The 23,120-nt window shown below is 42.8% G+C and overlaps 1 protein-coding gene across 6 annotated transcripts in view; it reads right to left on the reverse strand.

The window, feature by feature from the left end:
* Positions 1-20,111, reverse strand: part of FAM184A (family with sequence similarity 184 member A) — a 314,499-nt gene extending 294,388 nt beyond the window's left edge. For all 6 annotated transcript variants that reach the window (XM_073675939.1, XM_073675937.1, XM_073675938.1 and 3 more), the window contains exons 1-2: positions 19,992-20,111; positions 8,353-8,564 (exon numbers count right to left, since the gene is read on the reverse strand). In XM_073675939.1, the coding sequence (XP_073532040.1) occupies positions 8,353-8,532 (180 nt within the window). In that variant the 5' untranslated portion in view covers positions 8,533-8,564; positions 19,992-20,111. The remainder of the gene's footprint in view (positions 1-8,352; positions 8,565-19,991) is intronic.
* Positions 20,112-23,120: the final 3,009 nt, after the last annotated feature.

Below are 23,120 nucleotides of genomic sequence, written 5' to 3' on the forward strand. Positions count from 1 at the left end.
ACCTACTGCAGATTGGTCTGAATCTCTCATTTAATTGAAACGCTGGCCAATCGTCCGCTTGTCAACATCAAGGAAACAATATCCTTGTAATTACAGAAGAGCAAACAATGTCAAGCTCAATCACATCAGCGGCTCCCTGAGATCTGCCTCCGTGCAACACTCTGCATTCAATTAACCATATGACTGCTTGTATTTAGCACAAGCGTACTGTACATTCATTTTACAACACAAAAATCATCAAGTTATAGCTACTGCTCACCTAAACATGGAAAGACAGGAAATTTAATTAAGGAGGTTTTCCCAGAATATAATATCCTTAGAATGGGCCATCAATATCAGATCGGTGGTAGTCTATCACTTTGCACCCCTACCAATCAAATATTTGAAAGGGCACAAGCGAGTGCGGCATCTTCAGTGTTTCACTGCTCTGCATACCTGTATGCCATCAGCTTAGTAGTGCCAGTGTTCAGTATTGCAGCGCTGTTCCATTCACTTCAATGGGACAATGCTGCAATATTGAGCACAGGGGCTCCTGAGTAAATGGCATGTACCGTAGGTAGATGGAGCAATGTAAACAATGAAGAGTCCCGAACACTCACATGAGAGCTACGTTCTTTTTAAACATTTGATTGGTGGGCTGCTGAGAGGTGGACCCCACCAACCTGATACTGATGCTAAGGATGGGCCATCAATATTGTGATCCTGGAAAAAAGCTTTAAGAACATTGCATACATGGCTTATTTTTGCTTTTGGATCAAAAACACAATCTCAGTTGATCCAGTGCTTATAGCTTTTTTCAGTCCGCATAGTGAATTTACATTGTTGGGGTAGGCTGCCTTTTTGGCAACATTTTGAGATGCATAATAATTAGTATTTTATTAGATTACAGAGAAAACCCAACCTATCCATTTGTCTCTAAAATCCAGAGGAGTCTGATATTATGTGAACTTCAGGGATCACGTAACAGTTTTTTTCATTGACCTAATACAGTATGCACAACCCTATAGTTTGGCACAGTGAGCCCTATATAGCTCTGTACTATAGAGCTATACGGGATGTTCAGAACTATTCATTTTTATTCCCCCCTTCTGCTAGATCAGAAAATTACTTTTCATAACCTATGCAAAGGACATGCCAACATTTATAAAGTAATTATAACATTCATAGTCCCATTATTGTCTGCGTGATGCAAAGATTTCTGTTTTACTTAGAAGCACATTCATCTTTGAACATTATTTTGAATCTGAGGAGGGGCAACACCCTAAAACACGTGTCTGCAAATGGAGTTTCTGGTTTGGTTTCTTATCCTAAGTCATTTGGAAATCTTGTTAAAGGGTCAATATTGATTTTAGGGTCCAATAGGTGGTGCCAGAGATAAAGTCCTCTTCCTTCTAAAGAGGCTATTTGCATAGAAAATTAATTAATTAAAGGCATTGTCCACTTAAAAAAAGCTATCACCTATTTACAGGATGGCTGATAAATCACTATGGATAGGTGTCCTGCCATTGGCTGGGAACTTTAAACCCTGTTACAAAATGGCGTGGAAGGTTAGATGCTCAAACTACACTCCCTTCCTTCTCTGTGGGGCGGTCAGGAAAAGCTGAAGCAGTGCTTGGTAATCCTATAGGAAATGAATGGAGCTGCGGTTGAGAATGCGCACTGCTGCTCCATTCTAAGGGGTATAAAAGATCCCCGTTCTCCCAATCGGTGCAGGTTCCCTCAGTTGGATTCCCAATGATCAATGTTATCACCTATCCTTGTTTTCACCAGACAACCCCTTTAAGTTAATGTACCTGAATTTATGAATATATTGAACTGCTTATGTTGCATTGATCTTGAGTTACAGCATGTATTTTAGTAAAGAACTGCATTTAGAATTGTGCGAGTCTCAGAGCTGGAATCTTCCAACATTCTGGACTGCTTATTGATGATTTGCATTCTAGATCGCATAGTCTTCACGCCAAACCCTGTACAGCAATACTACTGCATTGTCAGGGCTCAACTAAGCTGTTGGGAATATGACTGGTGACAAGCTTGTAGCTGCCTTGCGAAAACCACCTGTGAATGTGTTTTATTTTATTATAACACTTTATACATCCTTTCTATATTAACTGTGAGAAGGTAAGAAGGTCAAACATTAGTTAATCACTTCCCTCTATTACATATGTTTTATTGCAAACTATTTATGAAAGGTAACATTTAATATGTAAACTTGAATATTTGCAGAGTTGATACCATCAGTAATTGATAGGAAAGGAAGGAAACACCCAAAAAAACTGAAAACGGTTTGGCGTCAAATGTTGGGGGAAGGTGGAAATTTGTTAGGTCGTGTCACCAGCATGACAGCCACTCGAATACTTTCATCTTGGATTCTACTTCCTTTTTTCATATGGGAAGATAGGTGTGTGACACATCATCCAGGTAGAAAATTTCACCAGGAAAAAATGGTGTGCTTTATGTTAACATAACTTTATTCATTCTCATGTGATATTTCTTCTGTACAGGCAATTTGAATAGCGATGTTACCTAAGGAGATGTTGAGATGGTCTTATTCCTGGTGAACAAAGCACAAGTGTCTTTGCAAAAGATTTCAGTCGACGCCAAGCAAACAAGCAGTTGCAACACCTCATGTCCTCACCGAGCAGCACCTGAAAACGAGGCTTTATCTGAAATTGCTGTGCCACCCATTCTGCAACTTCTATCCAATGGTCGCCCTCAGTCATGTGTAGCAATATCTGAATTTCAGAAGGTTGCCATTTATAGGCAGACAAAATTCACTGAATAGTGGTATAATCCAAACACAGAGAACAGATCCTACTGCGGCTCCTGCAGAATGAGGCCAGAACAGCGCTTACTGTTGCTTCATCAGTAGATGTTTTTGATCAATCAGTGTTTGGTTCATTGGTTGCAGAACCTGTTTCTCAAAATTTGCCATGGAGTTTGGCAACTGCACTATGGGTGATTGGAGACCTGTCTAGGTGACGTTGCTTGCTTCTGCGAAAACGTGTGCTTTGTTACCAAAACGAGGACGACCTCAACATGTTTCGCATAGGATAACGCCATGCTTCTCATTGACTGACAGAAAAAGAATTATCGTTTTAACATAAGAATGGATAGAGTTATACTAATACGAAGCCCATCATTATTTTGCACTGAAATTCTCCACACGTTTGAGTCGCACACCCACCATCCACTTGATAAACGCAAGCTGAATCCTAGATGGTTTAATTTAAAATGACTGCAATTTTGGCGACATGGCCCTACAAGTTTCCCCTTTACGCCACAGCCTGTGCCTAAAGTCCTCTTAATCTCTAGTACTAGTCCTCATTATGTTTTTTTTTTAATTTGATTTAGTAATACACACTATGGTATAAATGGCTGATACCAGTCAATCTGCAAACTGTCATGGCTGTATTATCTGCAAAACTACAAGAGGCTGGTAGAATAAATACGAATAGAATAAATACTACAGTCATCCATACTCTTTAAAAACCTGTCAGCTCAATTGGTTAACAACTATCCCTCCTTAATCCGCCAGGGACAGTGGGATAAGTAGCTGCCAGACTCCTCTGGTGGTAGCTTATCTCTGGAAAGACCAAAAGGATAGAGTACTGAAATTCAATGTGTCTGATCATTTCCATCCCAACAGATGATATCTGGAGAGAGCAAGAAGGCCCTCACATACAGTTGAAACCAGAAGTTTACATACACTATATAAAAAGACACATATGCATGTTTTTCTCAATATCTGACATGAAATCAGAATAAACCTTTCCCGTTTTAGGTCAATTAGGATTACTGTAATTTTTAATATTTGCCAAATGCCAGAATAATGAGAGAGAGAATGTTTTTAGGCATATTTATTACTTATTGAAAGTCAAAAGTTTACATACATTTCATTAGTATTTGGTACCATTGCTCTTAAACTGAATGACTTGGGTCAAACGTTTGGGATATCCTTCCACAAGCTTCTCACAATAGTTGGTCGGAATTTGGGCCCATTCCTCCTGACAAAATTGGTGTAACTGATCCAGGTTTGTAGGTCGCCTTGCTCGCACCTGCCTTTTCAGCTTTGCCCATACATTTTCAATAGGACTGAGATCAAGGCTTTGTGATGGCCACTCCAAAACATTGACTTTCTTATCCTTAAGCCACTTTGTTACCATTTTGTTACCATTTTGGCAGTATGCTTCAGGTCATTGTCCATTTGGAAGACCCATTTCAGCCCAACTTCTTGGCTAATGTCTTGAGATGTTGCTTCAGTATTTATTTATTTTATTTATTTATTTTACTCACTTATATAGCGCCATTAATTCCATAGCGCTTTACAGACATTATCGGCACTGTCCCCACTGGGGCTCACAATCTAGATTCCCTATCAGTATGTCTTTGGAGTGTGGGAGGAACCCGGAGAACCCGGAGGAAGCCCACGAAAACACGAGGAGAACATACAAATTCATTGCAGATGTTTTCCTTGGTGGGATTTGAACCCAGAGCTGCAAGGCTGCAATGCTAACCACTGAGCATTGCAACATAATCTTTTTTTCTCATGATGCCATCTATTTTGTGAAGTGCACCAGTCCCTCCTGCAGCAAAACAACCCCAGTTAGTTTCATCAGACCACAGGAAATGTCTCCAAAAATTAAGGTATGTGTTCCTGTGTGCATTTGCAAACATTAATCTTTTTTTTTATGTTTCTTTTGGAGCAATGGCTTCTTCCTGGCAGAGTGGCCTTTCAGTCCATGTTGATAACAGTACTCGTTTCACTGTGATTATTGACACAATCTTACCAGCTTCCGTCATCATCTTCACAAAGTCTTTTGCTTTCGTCCTTGGGTTGATATGCATATGTTGGACCAAAGCACGTTCATCTCTGGGACACAGAACTTGTCCCCTTCCAGAGCGGTATGATAGTTGGACATTCCCATCTTGTTTGTACTTGCGTATAACTGTCTGTACAGATGAACAGGGCACCTTCAGGTATCTTGAAAATTGTACCAAAGGATGAGCCAGACTTGTGCAAGTCCACAACTCTCTTGGCTGATTTCTTTAGACTTTCCCATGATGCTACACAAAGAAGCAGTGTGTATCAGGTGTGCATTAAAATACATCCACAGGTGTCTCTAATTAACTCAGATGTTGCAAAAAAAACTATAAGAAGCTTCCAAACACATGACATCATCATATGGGCAGTCCAGAATCATTTAAAGTTAAAGTAATCTTAGTGTATGTAAACTTTTGACTTTGCAGTCAGTAATAAAAATGCAAAATATTCTCTCTCTCATTATTCTGGCATTTGTCAAATATTAAAAATTATGGTAATCCTAATTGACCTAAAACAGGAAAGGTTTATTCTGATTTCAAGTCAGCTATTGAGAAAAACATGCATATGTGTCTTTTTAAGTAGTGTATGTAAACTTCTGGTTTCAACTGTATATTAGATGGTCGACACCAAAATAGATGGGTTTGGATAATATTTCTTCAATGTCTATCAGGGCTTTAAGTGCTTTCATTCTCAGTTCTGAAGAGACAATAGATGAGAGCGTTTACGTGATAACAACAGTGAAATTGTTGTTTCACTGGGTTACTTCCACTTTAGAACATCCATTTTCATACATCCTATTACGGAGTTCTCAGTTGATATACAGGAGTCTTGGGTTTAGGATCTTCAACTCTTAGCCGACGTTATGAAGAGTGTCTCTTGGTCCGAAAGGCTTATCCTCCATCACGTGGACAATCCAATGATTTGAAAGGGCCCAGTACAATGCTTCAATTTCCCTGTGGAGGTGTTACACAGGGAAATTTATCACTTGCTTCCAGATTTCCCCACATATTACAGCTTCCTATGGAGATCACAGCAACGGGAAATATATGTAATCTATTATCAAGGTACCCTTCTAACAAATAGAGATTGATTGTCCAAAGAGGAGAAGCCCTTTGAGATATTAGTGGTATGTACACCTAAATACATTATTGACTGCCATCGCTCCTGCTCATTCACATAACTAGGAGTTAATAAGCGTTAATGCTTAGTACCCTTGATAGATCTAGGTCATAGTGTCTGACAGGATGATGTCAGAATGTGAAACACACAGGAACAGTGCACTCTTCCAATTTAATACTGACACAGACGGTTCTTTCTTAACCACATGATAATAATCAGATGTAGCCTGATATAATAAAATCAATACTGATAAGCTCAGTCTTTCCTGCTTAACACATATTAACATTTACGGAATCTGTGTTCTTTCCTCTTCCAGCAGAATTTTGTGCATTTGAGTAAGAAAGCCTTGAGCTGAACTTGATGTACCACTGAGTCTGGATGGCAAGACAGCTAAGATTTCCCTTCTGGCTAATGTTCATTTATACATACATGCGCCCTTATCCAAGGATTTCAGCTGCCCATCTCCCCAAGTTTCCTATAAATATAAGCTATATATCCCAGCATGAAAGTAAAATCTGATCTACTATTTTGCTTAGGAGAAGACAGAATAAACCAAGCATAACCACATGAAAAGAGATGAGACCAAAGTATTTATGCTTCCCTATTTATCAGTACACAAAGAGCCCATCTACATGTCTCCATTTTCTCTTGGAAAAGGCAGGCAGTAACTGGTCTCCTGTGTATTCAGCAATCCTGAGAGGAAGCCAGGTGTAAAAGACAGTATCCACACAAGTCATGTGCAACTGGAGGCACTCCTGGGCTTTAACTGCTATGGAAGATACCAAATACTGGCTAACTTTGATTTATTTTAGTGCCACTTCTAAAAAATATCCTACTAAAAATAGTACATTGATATATCGAAGAGCCTATAACATCTAAAAGAAAAGCAATCTCAACAATGAATGAAAAAAACAGTATATAAAATATTAAATGTATTTAATCAATGCATGCTTTACCGTCCACTGGGTAATAAGCATTATATATAGTCATTTGCCAGAGGCTATACTTGCAAACAAAGTAAAGGAAATTAAAAGGGTTGTCTCATAAGCCCCCAGAAAACAACTGAGCATGCCAGGGGAAGTCACGGCCAATGCATTTTTCTGCATGAGAATTATAGTAGTACATCGTGGCTAGTGTAGTAATACAAGTCCATGCATATAGCAAGCTCTGTGGACGGGGTCCATGCAACCTAATAGGCCTTCAAATACAGAAATAGGCTGAGCTCAACGTACATATTTAAATAAGACCAGGAAATGTCATCTTTTCATTAGTTTGTCCACTTGCGAGATATACAAGTGATATTTTAAGGCATAGGTTCCCAAATGTAACGTTATTGCTCTTGTCATCAAGCCATTTATAGCAATCTATAGTCTGTGAATGAAATTCACATTATGGTCTGCTGTGAAAGTCTGTAGTCTGAAAAAGAGCAGAAGGACATTATACATAGTAACTTAAATTCCCCAATATCCTACTCAATTTTCAGAGTTCTCTGAACCTACATAACTGACTCCTTTAGGGCTCATTTCCCATTGTGTTTTTAGACTATAAGCAAACGTACAAATCTAACAATTACACCTATGTGGACCTAGACTTTACTTTCTCACAGTATGGCAAAAAGGTTTGGTAATTTGCTTGATATCGATATATAACCCTGGCTCCAACTGTATTGAAAAATGTATTTGACTGTGCTTTTCAATACAAGTGAATACAAAAAGCAATAAAAAAAGCATACACCATCTGGTGTACACTTCTGCCAGTCACTGCAAGACGGATGCAACTGGGTAGGCAAATGATTGCATACGTTAGCCCATATTTTTAATGTGGCTTTTGCTATGTTGCTGTTTGGCCAACTAGAAGGAATGGGTGGGCTGTCCCGTCACTCACTGCCAATGCTGACGCAAGACTTTCACAGACAATCGGTAACCTAGAAAGAAGTTATTTTCAAGGAATGGACAGTCGAATATAACAACACAGAAAAATGACTGTCATCTACAGAGAGAAACAACCGCAAACCACTTCAATGCATTAATTGACTGATTTTTCGTGCCCGATACTGAATGCTATCTGTAGGGAAGATGACATTTACGTAGCTCCTGATGAGTATATTTCATTCAGTAGTAACATCTCATTTATTAAATTATTCCTTAAAGTTAGCACCGTTATTATTATTCTCCAAAGTAAACATTTGAATAATATTTGAAAACAATGTGTGTGTATATATATATATATATTTATACGTATATGCACACACACATGCACGTATATATACATATATATATATATATATATACACACATACATACTTCATCAGTAAAACCTCTGTACATCAGCATACATTTCGTAAATGGTTTTATAAGCCAACGCTTTAAAGGCCAGCATCATTAACCCTTTCTACAACTGCTGGTTACCTTTGTCAGCTGTGCTATCTTCTTGCTCATTTTAAGGTGCAGTTCTGCAGTATACTCCATACTCAGTCCAGCTTGATGTGCCATTACACCAGGAGATGAGGGCACAAACTTGGCAGTACTGGTAGAAGCCCCTCCACCGTAGTAATGCTGTTGCTGATGCCAGCTCATCCCTGTCGCCATCTTCACGTCTTCAGATCCCTTTTACCTCCCCCCTATAAAACAGTTAGGGAGGGTGAGAAACTGCTGATACTCCAGAGACAATAAAGCCACGGTGGTATATGAATTAGGAAAGAGCAATGTGCTGATGTGCAGCCTGAGGGTTGTGACTGTGCACAGTGACTGAGGCAAGCACTGCTTACTCCCCCTCCCACCTCCGTGTGTGAGGATAACACAGGCTCCGTGTGGACGAGCGTCCAATGAATGAGCATAGAATAAGGGGGGTGTGCAAGAGCAGAGATGGAGGTGTGTATGCGCTCTCAAATACAATTTGCCATTTCTGACAGGTGTACAGTCCTTATGGATGGTGAACAATGTGCAGATATATTTTCCAAAATTAAAAACGTTCTGCTAACAAACCCCTATGGATCTCAAAGGAACAAAGCTATAAATGTCCAAATTATTCCATTTCAATTGTGTGGGAGTGACAAACTTCATAAAATCCGCCTAAAGTTATAATATATGCGATACCCGTCATAATACATGTCTTAGTCCACAGAACATCTCAGTTACCACTCCTAATTATCACAGAGAAAAGAATTTGGCCCCAATTCATCATTTGCGTTTTTTAAGTAACTTTTCTTTTTTTGTCTTGATGTTTTTTTTTTTATACGTTTTGGCCAAAATAACATAAGCTCGTTATTTCTGTCTTTAACCTGTTTTCAGACTTCTTAGTGCAAAAACACGTTTCGCTAAAATTTTGCAAAGATTGCAAAAATTGCACCAAAGTTTCAGGTGTACTTTACATAAAATCACTCCAAGGGGGACATTTGCGCTAAACTTTGTGACTTCTCGTAAAGACACAAATGAAAAAACAGGCAAAAACATCTGGAAACCCTAAACTCGACAAGTCTCCTTCAATAGTGCTGTCAGCTCTGCTGCAGAGTTGTGCCTGATTACACCTTGTAGATTGTGAGCCCTCGTGGGCAAGGTCCTCTCCTCCTGTACCAGTCACTGACTCATTTTGTTCAAGATTATTGTAAGTGTTTCTGCTATGTATACCCCTTTTTCACATGTAAAGCGCCATGGAATAAATGGCGCTATAATAATAAATAATAATAACTAACACTTCAGCTTCCAGCTCACAGGCAATCACTGTGGGGGGAAAGAAAGTACAGCTGATCAGACAGCACAATGAGAGGAAAGCTATAGCTGTAGGTGTGTACACTAAGTTTAGCTCTGCTGTACTGTATTAGTTGTAATCAGACACAGCTCTACAGTAAAATCAGTAGGGCAGACTGTTATTCATTACATCATAAAAATGAAGGTAGCTCGCAGCTTTCCAATATTTGACAATTACAAAGGGCACATAGTTCCGAGGAGTTCACTTGGAAAAAAAATCGATAGAACAAAGAGACAGCGTCCCATTTAGGTGAAGAGATGCCTCTATGGCAGAATGAATGGAACCTTGAAGTTTTTTTTCACCTGAATAGGACAATGTCCCTTTCTTCTAGTGCTGTTCATTACATGTCTCACACTGGTAATGCCCCCTTCATTTAAAGGAAATCTGTAAGCAGGATGTCACCCCCCCAAACTATGCAAATGTGCACGTGGCTCTTTCAAATACAAGTCCTGAAATACTTTTACATGGCCAGTCCATTTTTATATTACTGAGAAATCAGTGTTTGAATTGATATGCAAATGAGGCTGTAGATCTGAAGCCCCTGTCACTCCAGCTCTATTCCCCTCCCAGCGCTGCCTCCTCCTGCTTGACTGACAACCTTTATGCTGTGTGACTTCAGGCAAAGGAGCAGTCAGTCACACAAGAAGAGGCGGCGCTGGACGAAGAGAGAGCTAGAGTGACAGAGGATTCAGAGGAACAGCCTCATTTTTATATGAATTTAAAAGCTGATTTCCCAGTAACGGAGGAACGGAATAGCCGTTAAAACGTATGACTGGATTTATGTTTGAAAAGCTACATGCACATATAGTTTGGGGAGTGAAATACTGCTGACACATTCCCTTTAACCCCTTTACCTTCCATGACCAGGCCAAATTTTACAATTCTGACCAGTGACACTTTATGAGGTTATAACTCTGGAATGCTTTAATGGATCCCACTGTTTCTGAGATTATTTTTTCGTGACACAGTGTACTTCATGATAGTGGTAAAATTAGTTAGATATGACTCAGGGAAAATATATATTTTTTTACCGTGATAGCCAGTAGATAGAAAAATATTAAGATTTGAGAGTCCTCAGTGGTTGATACCGTTTAATGGCTAACTGGAAAGATGGTAACAAGTTGCAAGCTTTCGAGACTACGCAGGTCTCTTCATCAGGCATAGTATAACACAAAATCTGAAGAGTCCCATATTTATACACAATGGGACACAGAAATAATGTAATACATGAGACAGGTAACGTACAGCAGAGCTATTACTGTGGGAGAAAGATAAACAGTTCTGGCTGTAGATATTGGATTAGTTCATAGATAAGGACTGTGAAAGTTTTATTGTCTGGGGATTGAGGTCTGCTCCAGGGTTATGATGACCCCAAAGCTCTGAGGACCACATTCCTTAGTTGATGTAGAATGACATAAATCCATGCCTATGAACTAATCCAATATTTACGGACAGAACTGTTTATCTTTCTCCCACAGTAATAGCTCTGCTTTACGTTACCCGTCTTATTTATTACATTATTTCTGTGTCCCATTGTGTATAAATATGTGACTCTTCAGATTTTGTGTTATACTATGCCTGATGAAGAGACCTGAGTAGTCTCGAAAGCTTGCAGCTTGTTACCATCTTTCCAGTTAGCCATTAAAAGGTATCAACCACTGAGGACTCTCAAATCTTAATATTTTTCTTAGATATGACTTGCGTTTTTTTGTGAAAAATGAAAAAATTGGCAAAAATTTAGAAAATGTTGCAATTTTCAAACTTTTATTTGTTATGCCCTTAAACCAGAGCATTATGTCACACAAAATAGTTAATAAATAACATTTCCCACCAACATATCTACTTTACATCAGCACGATTTTTGAAACATTATTTTTTTTATTAGGAAGTTAGAAGGGTTAAAAGTTGACCATCGATTTCTCATTTTACCAAGGAAATTTACAAAACCATTTTTTTAGGGATCACATCACATTTGAAGTGACTTTGAGGGGCCTACATGACAGAAAATACCCCAAATTTACACCATTCTAAAAACTGCACCCCTCAAGGTATTCAAATCCAAATTCAAGAAGTTTATTAACCCTTCAGGTGCTGTACAGGAACTGAAGCAACGTGGAAGGAAAAAATAAACATTTAACTTTTTTCACCAACATTTTACTTTAGACCCAATTGTTTTTTATTAACAGGAGAAAATGGACTCCAAAATTTGTTGTCCAATATCTCCTGAGCACACCAATAACCCATATGTTTTGGAAAACTGTTTGGGCACACAGCAGGGCTCGGAAGAAAAGGAGCACCATTGTAATGCAAAATTGATTGGTATCGAGAGCAGACACCATGTCGTGTTTGGAGAGCCCCTGATGTGCCTAAACAGTAGAAACCCCCACATGTGACCCTGTTGTGGAAACTAGACCCCTCAAAGAACTTATCTAGATGTATCATGAGCACCTTGAACCCCCAGGTGCTCCACATAAGTTTATAACGTAGAGCCGTAAAAATAAAAAAATCACATTTTTCCCACAAAAATGTTCTTTTAGCCCCAATTTTTTTATTTTCACAAGTGTAACAGGAGAAAATAGACCACAGAATATGTTGTGCAATTTCTGCTGAGTACACTGATACTCCATATGTGGGGGAAAACTACTTTTGAGGCACAGTGCAAAGCTCAGAGGAAGTGCCATATTGGAGTTCAGATTTTGCTGGAATGGTATGAGGGGGTCATGTCACATTGGCAGAGTCCCTGAGGTGCCAAAACAGCAGAACCGCCCATAAGTGACCTCATTTTACAAACTACACCTCTCAATGAATTCATCTAAAGGTGCAATGATCATATTGACACCCCATGTGCCTCACAGAATTTTATACCATTGGGAGGTGAAGAAAGAATAATTACATTTTTACCACTAAAATGTTGCTTTAGCCTCAAGTTTTTAGTTTTTCTAAGCGTTAGTAGGAAAAAATGGACCTCAGTTTCTTGTAAAAATTTCTCCTGAGTGTGCCAATACCCTACATGTAATCAGGAAATACTTTTCAGACACAGTGCAAAGCTCAGAAGGGAAGGAGTGCCATATTATAGTTCAGATTTTACTGTTATGGTTTGCGGGAGCCAAGACCTACAGGGAGAGGCCATGAGGTACCAAAACAGCAGAATCACTCATAAGTGACCCCATTTTCCAAACTACAACTCTCAATGAATTAATCTATTGGTGCAGTGATCACATTGACAACCCAGGTGTGTCACAGAACTTTATACCATTGGGCGGTGAAGAACAAATAATTACATTTTTATCATTAATATTTTGTTTTAGCACGAGATTTTACATTTTCACACTGGGAAATGGGTAAAAATGGCACCAAAATATGTCCCACAATTTCTGCTGAATGTAGAAATACTCCATATGCGGCTGTGCAGTACTGCTTAGCCACACGGCAAGACTCGAGAGGGATGGAGCACTATTTGCCTCCTGGAGCGCAGATTTTCCTAGAATAGTTTGCGTATCCCATATACAGAGCCCCTACGTGTTAGAAGAGCAGACCCCATTTTGGAAATTATACCCCTTTGGGAATTTATCTACAGATATAGTAACGATTTTGACTCTATGGTAGTTTTCTAGAAACAAGCAGCAGTGGATGTTGCTGAGTGAAAATTACAAACTGCCATTGTAGTGCCAGTACATTGTAGTCCCCAGTACGTTGTAGTGTCAAGCTACTGGAGACACGCACTCGTAAATTATGCGCGCTCTCATCGCTACAGAAATGCCAAACATGTGGACATTAATGTGGTTTAGGCACACTGGGGCTCAGAAGGGAGGGGGGCATTTGGATTTGGGAGCGCAGAATTTGCTGAATTTCTTTTGGGGGCGAGGAGCCATTTCACTTTTCCCGAGCCTTTGTGCTACCAGTAACGTGGAAGCCTCATATATTTCCGTTAACAGATGACAGACCTGAGTGGGGACTTGCTTTTTTTGTGGATAGATTTGAAGCTTTAGCTGGGAACATTTTATATAAAATTTTGGATCACCTTTACCCTGCGCTCTACGCTTACTTTGGGGTTTCCATCTAAATCTCTGAGTCACGCGATTCACATGAAACCCCAGATGGATCCATTCACTATAATGAGACATCAGAGTTACTCTGGACTTCATCTGGGCTCTGTTCAGCATTGTTCTTTTTTTCAGAAGTGCACAAAACTGTGGCGGACTGCGATTTTATGCACGCCTAAAAAGAAGGACACTGCTGGATTGTAAGCCAGACGGCTGCCTGCCGTCTAAATGCTGCAATCAATATCAATCACAGCATTTAGGGGGTGAAACTACCTGGCGGTGAAAACCGGGTGTCAGATGTGATATCCGCTGAACACCTGGTGGTGATTGCGAGTGCAAGACTCCAGTGAATGTGAAATCGCCATGATGTACCCAGTACGTCATAGGCCGGGAAGAACTTCCCAACCATTACATACTGGGTACACCCAAAGTCGGGAAGGGGTTAAAAGAAGTTCTGAAGGCAGATTCTCAGGGAGATCTGTGTCCAGTTAGAGATCTTAACAGCTCATTTACATACTAAATACAAAACGTGGATCTCTTTGGAATGGCCATCGGATCGCAGATATCAAGGTATCATTTTATTCAACTTCCTTTGACCTACATGCCCATATAAATGGCTTAAGGGCTGATACTAATTTGCAAGAAAAACGGACAAGTGCAGTCCGATAAAAAAATCAGATTGAACTCTGACCAATATTATTCTATGAGGCGCATCTCATGTGCGATTTCTTTCTCAGCGGAAATCGGACTGAGAAAAAAATCGCAGCATGCTATCTCAGGATAGGTCCTCAATGTCTGATCAACAGTGGTCCGACACCCGGCACCTCCTCTGATATCGGCGGCAGGAAGTACTCACTTGCAGAGCTGCTGCATCTTCTAGTAGTGGACGAGGCTTGGTACAGCACATCTGCCTTCTATTCAAATTAATAGGAGGCAGATGTGTAATACACTGCGGCGGCCACTACAAGTAGAGAGAGCAGCTCGGCAAGTGAGTACTTCCTGCCGCCGACACCGATAACAGCTAACCTCGGCCGATCAGACATTGATGATCTATCCTAAGGATAGGTCATCAATGCTAAAGTAGTGGACAACTTCTTTAATTTGCAGATATAGGGTCTATCTCAAGGTTAATGGCACTGCTGAACACGTGGCTACCAGGAGAAAATTAACTTTATCCCTCCCGGCTGTCAAAGAGGTGTAAGGAGCAGCTACAGTCACCACTGAGTACAAAGTGAGCGGCTCTGCAGTGCATCTGTGCAGAGCGAACTGTCAATCAAATTGCCAGGGTAAGCTTACAGCTGTTGCTCACAATGGTGTGAGCAATGACAGAAAGCTGTCAGGAGGAATAAAGTTAATTTTCTCCCAGTAGCCGTGCTTTCAGTAAGGCAGCTGGACAGCATTATAACGCTATAGCGGCAGATTAACCCTATATTTGCAGGTTTATAGTGTTGATCGGTTCCCTTTTAGAGGAGTTGTCCAGACTTAAGCTACAAGTCTGTCGTCGCTCTACGTGAACGCAGACTTATGAATCCTCACATTGACCGCACGGTGATGATTCTCCTGTGTGGTGGGTGTGTGACTGCAAGTATGTGATTTGCATACACGCAGTCAGGGGTGGATTAAGAGTAGAAAGGGCCCCGGGCAGTTTAGAAGGGGCGGGCCCCCCCCAGGGGCGGCCCCCCCCCACACACCTGATGTATCACGTAACATGTCACATGATCCCCTGTCATAGATCATGTGATAGTTCACGTGAAATTAATTTGGCACAATATTAATTAGAATAATTTTTTTGGCTGTGTGCCCACTATGCGTTTTTTAAGCGTTTCCGCAGCGGCAGAAACGCTTAAAAAACGCTTTGTAGAAGGTCTGCAATGTTCCCCAATGATAATCCGCATGTGCTGTGCACATGCTGCGGAAATTTCCGCTGCGGATTATCATTGCGGAAAAATCCGCAGCACTACCAATTATTTTGCGGAAGCGCGGCGTTTTCGCCGCCATTGACTTGCATTGGAACACATGGAATCCGCATCACTGCATCTGTAGATGCGGAATCCAAGCGTTTCAATGTGCGGATGGTACCCGGGTTTGCATGGATTTATATAGTGTGACCAAGTTGTCAATCACTTACCAAGTGACGCTAAAATCGCTTGAAAAGCGCTTGTCAACCCGCATGCGGAAATGCAAGTGAAGAACGCTTCACATCCGCGTGTCCCTGGCAGGAAAAACGTATGTAAAATCCGCATGTACAATCCGCATGCGTTTTTTCTGCCAGGGAGATGCAGAAACGCTCAAAAAAAATCCGGAGCATTTCTGCATCGTGGGCACATAGCCTTACATTAATTGTATGACTCAATATTGAGCACACGTAGCCATCTATACACAGCAGGAGGCCACACATAGCCATCTATACACAGCAGGAGGCCGCACGTAGCCATCTATACACAGCAGGAGGCCGCACGTAGCCATCTATACACAGCAGGAGGCCGCACGGCGCCATCTATACACAGCAGGAGGCCGCACGGTGCCATCTATACACAGCGGGAGGCCGCACGGCACCATCTATACAAACATATACAGACATATACATACACGCATAAACACATATGAAACACAAAAATACATATAAACAGACATCACACAATGATATCTGCCTGCACACACACACATACTCACACACACACTCTCACACACACACACACTCACTCACACACACACAGACTCACCATCCCCCGGCTCGGCTCCAGTCCTCCTGCTCTTCTCCGGTGCAGCAGTGCAGACCGGGCGCGCACTGCATGACGTCACAACTAGGAGACACGGCCGCGCACAGGGCCGTGTCTCCTAGCAGTGACGCGGCCGGGCCAGCACAGGGAAGTTAACTGCTGCAGTGCTGGCCCGGCCAAAGAAGAAGTAGCGGGCGTGCGCCGCTGCTGGGGGAGCGGTCCGGGGGCCCCCCGCCACTGTCTGCCGGTATGTGCCGCGGCGCCGCACATATAATGAGGGCAATCTGGCCATAAACACCCCAGAGCCCCCTGGAGGCCCGAGGCCCCGGGCGGTAGCCCAGATTGCCCTCATTATAATCCGCCTATGCATGCAGTCACATGCTGACTAGATGGGTGCTGTCCTGCTCAATGTAAGTGTATTGAGCGAGGACGGACTCAGTCTAGTTGGAATGTGGCCGGAAGTATGTAAATCACACATTTGCGGTCACATGATCGCCTGCTCCCAGCGCCGGCGAACCCTCACAGTGCGCAGTGAGCATGATGTGAGGATTCGTCACATAGATTGCCTGCAGACTGGTCGCCTAGGGCCGGACAACCCCTGTATATAAATTAAAGGAAACCTACCCAAGTTTGGTTTCGCCGTAATCGTACCGACCTGGAGAATCATGTTGCCAGGTCTTTTTTTACTGCACAATGAGCACCGTAAAAACAAGACCCAAAAAACAATAGGAAAATTGCTTTATTTTAACCATTTCACCACACTTGGATTTTTTTCTCGTTTAATGACAGGTGTCCTTCAAAACTACAACTTGTCCTACAATAGACAAGACCTCATATGTCCGGGACGACGGAAACATAAAAAGTGATGGCTCTTGGAATTACCGGAGGAAGAAAAAGAAATCAATGAAATTGTCAGTGTCGGTAAGGGGTTAATATACGTGTGTCTGTGATAACATACAAGTAAAACATTGCCCATGTAGCCTAAAAAGCCCATTATGACTGCTGCATGTATTCCTGGTCATGTAATGCTATGGAGATGACACCTAGACATTTAGAGTGCATTTAGAGTGCACACATCTATTCTATGGCAGCCATGCTGAGTGTATAGAGACCGGTGCAGCTATAGGCACATAGATAACACACAGGGCAGCCTGCAGTCAGGCCACACACTGTCACACCATGTCACACACTGCCACATCATGTCACACACTGCCACACCATGTCACACACTGCCACACCATGTCAGACACTGTCACACCATGCCACACCATGTCACACACTGTCACACCATGTCACACACTGCCACACCATGTCACACACTGCCACACACTGTCACACCATGTCACACACTGCCACACACTGTCACACCATGTCACACAGTGCCACACCATGTCACACACTGCCACACCATGACACACAGTGCCACACCATGTCACACACTGCCACACCATGTCACACACTGCCACACACTGTCACACCATGTCACACATTGCCACACCATGTCACACACTGTCACACACTGCCACACCATGTCACACACTCTCACACCACGTCACACACTGTAACACCATGCCCCACACTGTCACACCATGTCACACACTGCCACACCATGTCACACACTGTCACACCATGTCACACACTGCCACACCATGTTACACACTGCTACACACTGTCACACCATGTCACACACTGTCACACCCTGCCACACCATGTCACACACTGCCACACCATCTCACACACTGTAACACAATGCCCCACACTGTCACACCATGTCACACACTGCCACACCATGTTACACACTGTAACACCATGCCCCACACTGTCACACCATGTCACACACTGCCACACCATGTCACACACTGTCACACCATGTCACACACTGCCACACACTGTCACGCCATGTCACACACTGTCACACCACGTCACACACTGTAACACCATGCCCCACACTGTCACACCATGTCACACACTGCCACACCATGTCACACACTGTCACACCATGTCACACACTGCCACACCATGTTACACACTGCTACACACTGTCACACCATGTCACACACTGTCACACCATGTCACACACTGCCACACCATGTCACACACTGTCACACACTGCCACACCATGTCACACACTGCCACACCATCTCACACACTGTAACACAATGCCCCACACTGTCACACCATGTCACACACTGCCACACCATGTCACACACTGTCACACCATGTCACACACTGTCACACACTGTCACACCACGTCACACACTGTCACACCATGCCCCACACTGTCACACCATGTCACACACTGCCACACCATGTCACACACTGTCACACCATGTCACACACTGCCACACCATGTTACACACTGCTACACACTGTCACACCATGTCACACACTGTCACACCCTGCCACACCATGTCACACACTGCCACACCATCTCACACACTGTAACACAATGCCCCACACTGCCACACCATGTCACACACTGTAACACCATGCCCCACACTGTCACACACTGCCACACCATGTCACACACTGTCACACCATGTCACACACTGCCACACACTGTCACTCCATGTCACACACTGTCACACCACGTCACACACTGTAACACCATGCCCCACACTGTCACACCATGTCACACACTGCCACACCATGTCACACACTGTCACACCATGTCACACACTGCCACACCATGTTACACACTGCTACACACTGTCACACCATGTCACACACTGTCACACCATGTCACACACTGCCACACCATGTCACACACTGTCACACACTGCCACACCATGTCACACACTGCCACACCATGTCACACACTGTAACACAATGCCCCACACTGTCACACCATGTCACACACTGCCACACCATGTCACACACTGTCACACCATGTCACACTGTCACACACTGCCACACCATGTCACACACTGCCACACCATCTCACACACTGTAACACAATGCCCCACACTGTCACACCATGTCACACACTGTAACACCATGCCCCACACTGTCACACCATGTCACACACTGCCACACACTGTCACACCATGTCACACACTGCCACACCATGTCACACACTGTCACACCATGTCACACACTGCCACACCCTGTCACACACTGTCACACACTGCCACACCATGTCACACACTGCCACACCATGTCACACACTGCCACACCATGTCACACACTGCCACACCATGTCACACCCTGCCACACCATGCCCCACACTGTCACACCATGTCACACACTGTCACACCATGTCACACACTGTAACACCATATCACACACTGTAACACCATGTCACACACTGCCACACCATATCACACACTGTAACACCATGTCACACACTGTCACACCATGTCACACACTGTAACACCATATCACACACTGTAACACCATGCCCCACACTGTCACACCATGTCACACCCTGCCACACCATATCACACACTGTAACACCATGTCACACTGCCACACCATGTCACACACTGCCACCCCGTACACAGCACACACTCACTTCCATAGGGCACTATCATGTACCTGTCTGGGTGCTAGTTGTTTCTTGTTACTAGGGGCTTCGCTTCCGTTGCTAGGCAAACTTCAGTACCGCCTACTGATGTCAGCGCGCCCGACGTACGTGCTGGCTCCTCCCACTAAGCTGAGAGGCTGTGGAAGGGCGCCAAAAGCTTCAGAGCTCCGTGATGCTCAGAGCAGTAGCTGAGACGGGAGCTACCCCCGCAGTGTAGCCATGTTATGGCAGGGCAGTATAGCGGTGTATTAGCGGTACATGTCGGCTGCCGTCTAACCTCAGGCAGACTGTACTAAACGGCTGAGGGAGACGCAGAGCCCATTACCGCTGTAGTCATGTTCTTATAAGCTGGTGCCCGTCAGCCGGGTCCTAGTGGCGTATTCGGCCTTGTTCGCACTGCCGTGTCACGGCCAGTCAGTCAGTGGTCACACTACATGGCTGACGTGATTGTCTGGGCTCCAGGAGGCTCAGTGCTTGTCCGTGCTGTTCATACTACCACACACTACAGGATTAATAGGCGTCTCCTCACACTGACCGTTCTGTCACAAAATCAATCGCAAAACATTCCTCCTGTCATGGAACCCATGATGGTGGTGTGAAAAGAACCTTATCCCCACATTGGGTCTTGTAATAAACAACATCGTGTCACCATCTGCTGATAGGAATGGGAAAAGGCACCTTCCGTTAGCTGTTACACTGGCAATATGGAGACCCTGCCTCTGCAGCTTCAGGACTGATGGGATGTGACTTCTAGTACAGCTGTCCAGCCGTCACATCACTAGATATATCGTTTTGAAAAGCCATTAATTGATCATAAATAAATAAACACCCCTATTACCTGCTAACATTCCCAATGTATAACTATTCCAACAACAGCCACAGTACATGTACTTCACACCATGTGCTGATGACCAGTCTCTCCTGAACACTATGTCCTCCCTTGTTGTATCACGCTATGTCCTCCCTTGTTGCATCACGCTATGTCCTCCCTTGTTGCATCACGCTATGTCCTCCCTTGTTGTATCACGCTATGTCCTCCCTTGTTGTATCACGCTATGTCCTCCCTTGTTGTATCACGCTATGTCCTCCCTTGTTGTATCACGCTATGTCCTCCCTTGTTGTATCACGCTATGTCCTCCCTTGTTGCATCACGCTATGTCCTCCCTTGTTGCATCACGCTATGTCCTCCCTTGTTGTATCACGCTATGTCCTCCCTTGTTGTATCACGCTATGTCCTCCCTTGTTGCATCACGCTATACCCTCCCTTGTATCACGCCATGACTTCCCTTGTATCAAGCTTTGTCTTCCCTTGTTGCATCACTCCATTTCTATTGGTTTAGTGAATGGGTTATGCAGCTTGTATACTCTAGCTAAAACAAGGGTCCTTTTCCATAGACAATATTAGTTCTATTCACTTATTGTCATTCCTCTTATTCTTATTGGTTTGTACGTTTTTACCTGCAGGGTACCCTCTCTTTCAGTGAAGATTACAATTCAGAATGTAAAACATAGAGCGTATCCCTATAATGGCCACCAATAAATAGAAATATATTCACGTGAATCCAATGCCATTATGTACATGTTCATCTGTCCGTAGCTGCAATGGGGTATTTTTCCACTTGGAAGAAAATAGGTGAAGGCTACGCCCCGGGGTCACCCTATGGTGTCTAAATCCTCATGTTTTAGTGATTATTTGTCTTGTAGCTCTTTAAAGGTTAGAACAGAAACCTTTGTCTGATCTACGTAGAAATCGCAGATAATAATTGTTTCTTAAAGGAAACATAAGGCCCCTATACACATTTGACTACTGTTGGCTCAACTTGCTGATATCATAGGTTTAAGCGACGGTCTAATGTGTATTGTGGCCCCTGATTCTCCGACAGATGGTGTCAAAGAGATTGCGTTCTGGCGTGTACAGCAGTGCTTCTTTCGTAGGAGTGCTCAGTAGAGCGAGCGCTACTGTCTATGGGACCGTCAACGTAGATGGCTGTTGGCTGAGCAATCTAAAGAAGTATATTGGGCAGGGGTTGGAGAGGCGTTAACCACTTTTGTCTGTTAATATAAGTCATAGAAGATCAAGGATACATTACAATTTGTTAAGAAAGAGATGTATCATCTTGCAATAATTCAACAACACAAACAAAGGGATCTCCTAAATTGGAGCTATAGTTCCTTTAGATAATTGCATAACCGTCAGTTTCCACCTTAGGGGGCACTCAGCACTTTCCTACTCTCTTCGTTTATGACAGATAACTGAGGAAGAACTGAGGAAGAAAATGCAATGTCACCAAAAAAATCCCATGCTGATAGATTTATTGGTGTCCTATGAAATTATTGTTGTCGATAGAGGGATTACATTGGGAGCCTGTTGTCGACATGGACTGAAAAAGTGTGGATATAGGCAATAGCTGTACAGTGAATACTGCACGATATTTTGCCCAGGAATAAATATTTAAATAGGTTTTTCATCTTCAAATTTTTTAACCGCATCGGCTTGCCCAACGTGAAAATAATAAAACCAACTGTAGTCACCTTCCTCTGCTCCAGCACTGGCTCTCTGCCTGTACTCCCAATGTTTGAATACTGGCTTCAGCTGTGAAGTCAAGACTACAGTGCACGTGATTGCCCGAGCCAATCACTAGGCTATGGTGATGTATGTACACCATGATCTGCTTCTTTTTGCAGAAAAGCATACCACACTATTCTAAATATCTTCTAAACATATAGCTTTTACAATGGTGGTGAAATATAAGCATAGAGGCACCTCTGACTATTAACGTTTGTAACTCAATAGTTCAAGATCTTAATATGAACAGTCCCCTTATTATAAATTGTAGTAACAATAAACCAACTACTTTTTGCTATACCCCAAGATGAATACCCTGATTAAGTGTAGTTAGCAAAATGGGTTCACTTTCCACAGGTTTCCACTGTACTGGAAGCTCAGGGGGTCTTTAAATATGACATTGTGGTAGTAAACCAGTTAAGCAAAATCCAAATGCTGAAAGTCAAATGGTGAATCCTATTGTTCCAGCAGTGTGCCCAAACAGTGGTTTACATCTACATATATCGCACTGCAGTGCCCGGGAGAACCTGCTTAAAAAAATTATGTGCTCTTTCTACAATGGCACAAGCTGGGA

Source organism: Phyllobates terribilis, unplaced genomic scaffold (assembly GCF_046119375.1).
Source record: "Phyllobates terribilis strain yellow unplaced genomic scaffold, ASM4611937v1 Scaffold_3__8_contigs__length_932513732, whole genome shotgun sequence".
Taxonomy (NCBI): Eukaryota; Metazoa; Chordata; class Amphibia; order Anura; family Dendrobatidae; genus Phyllobates; species Phyllobates terribilis.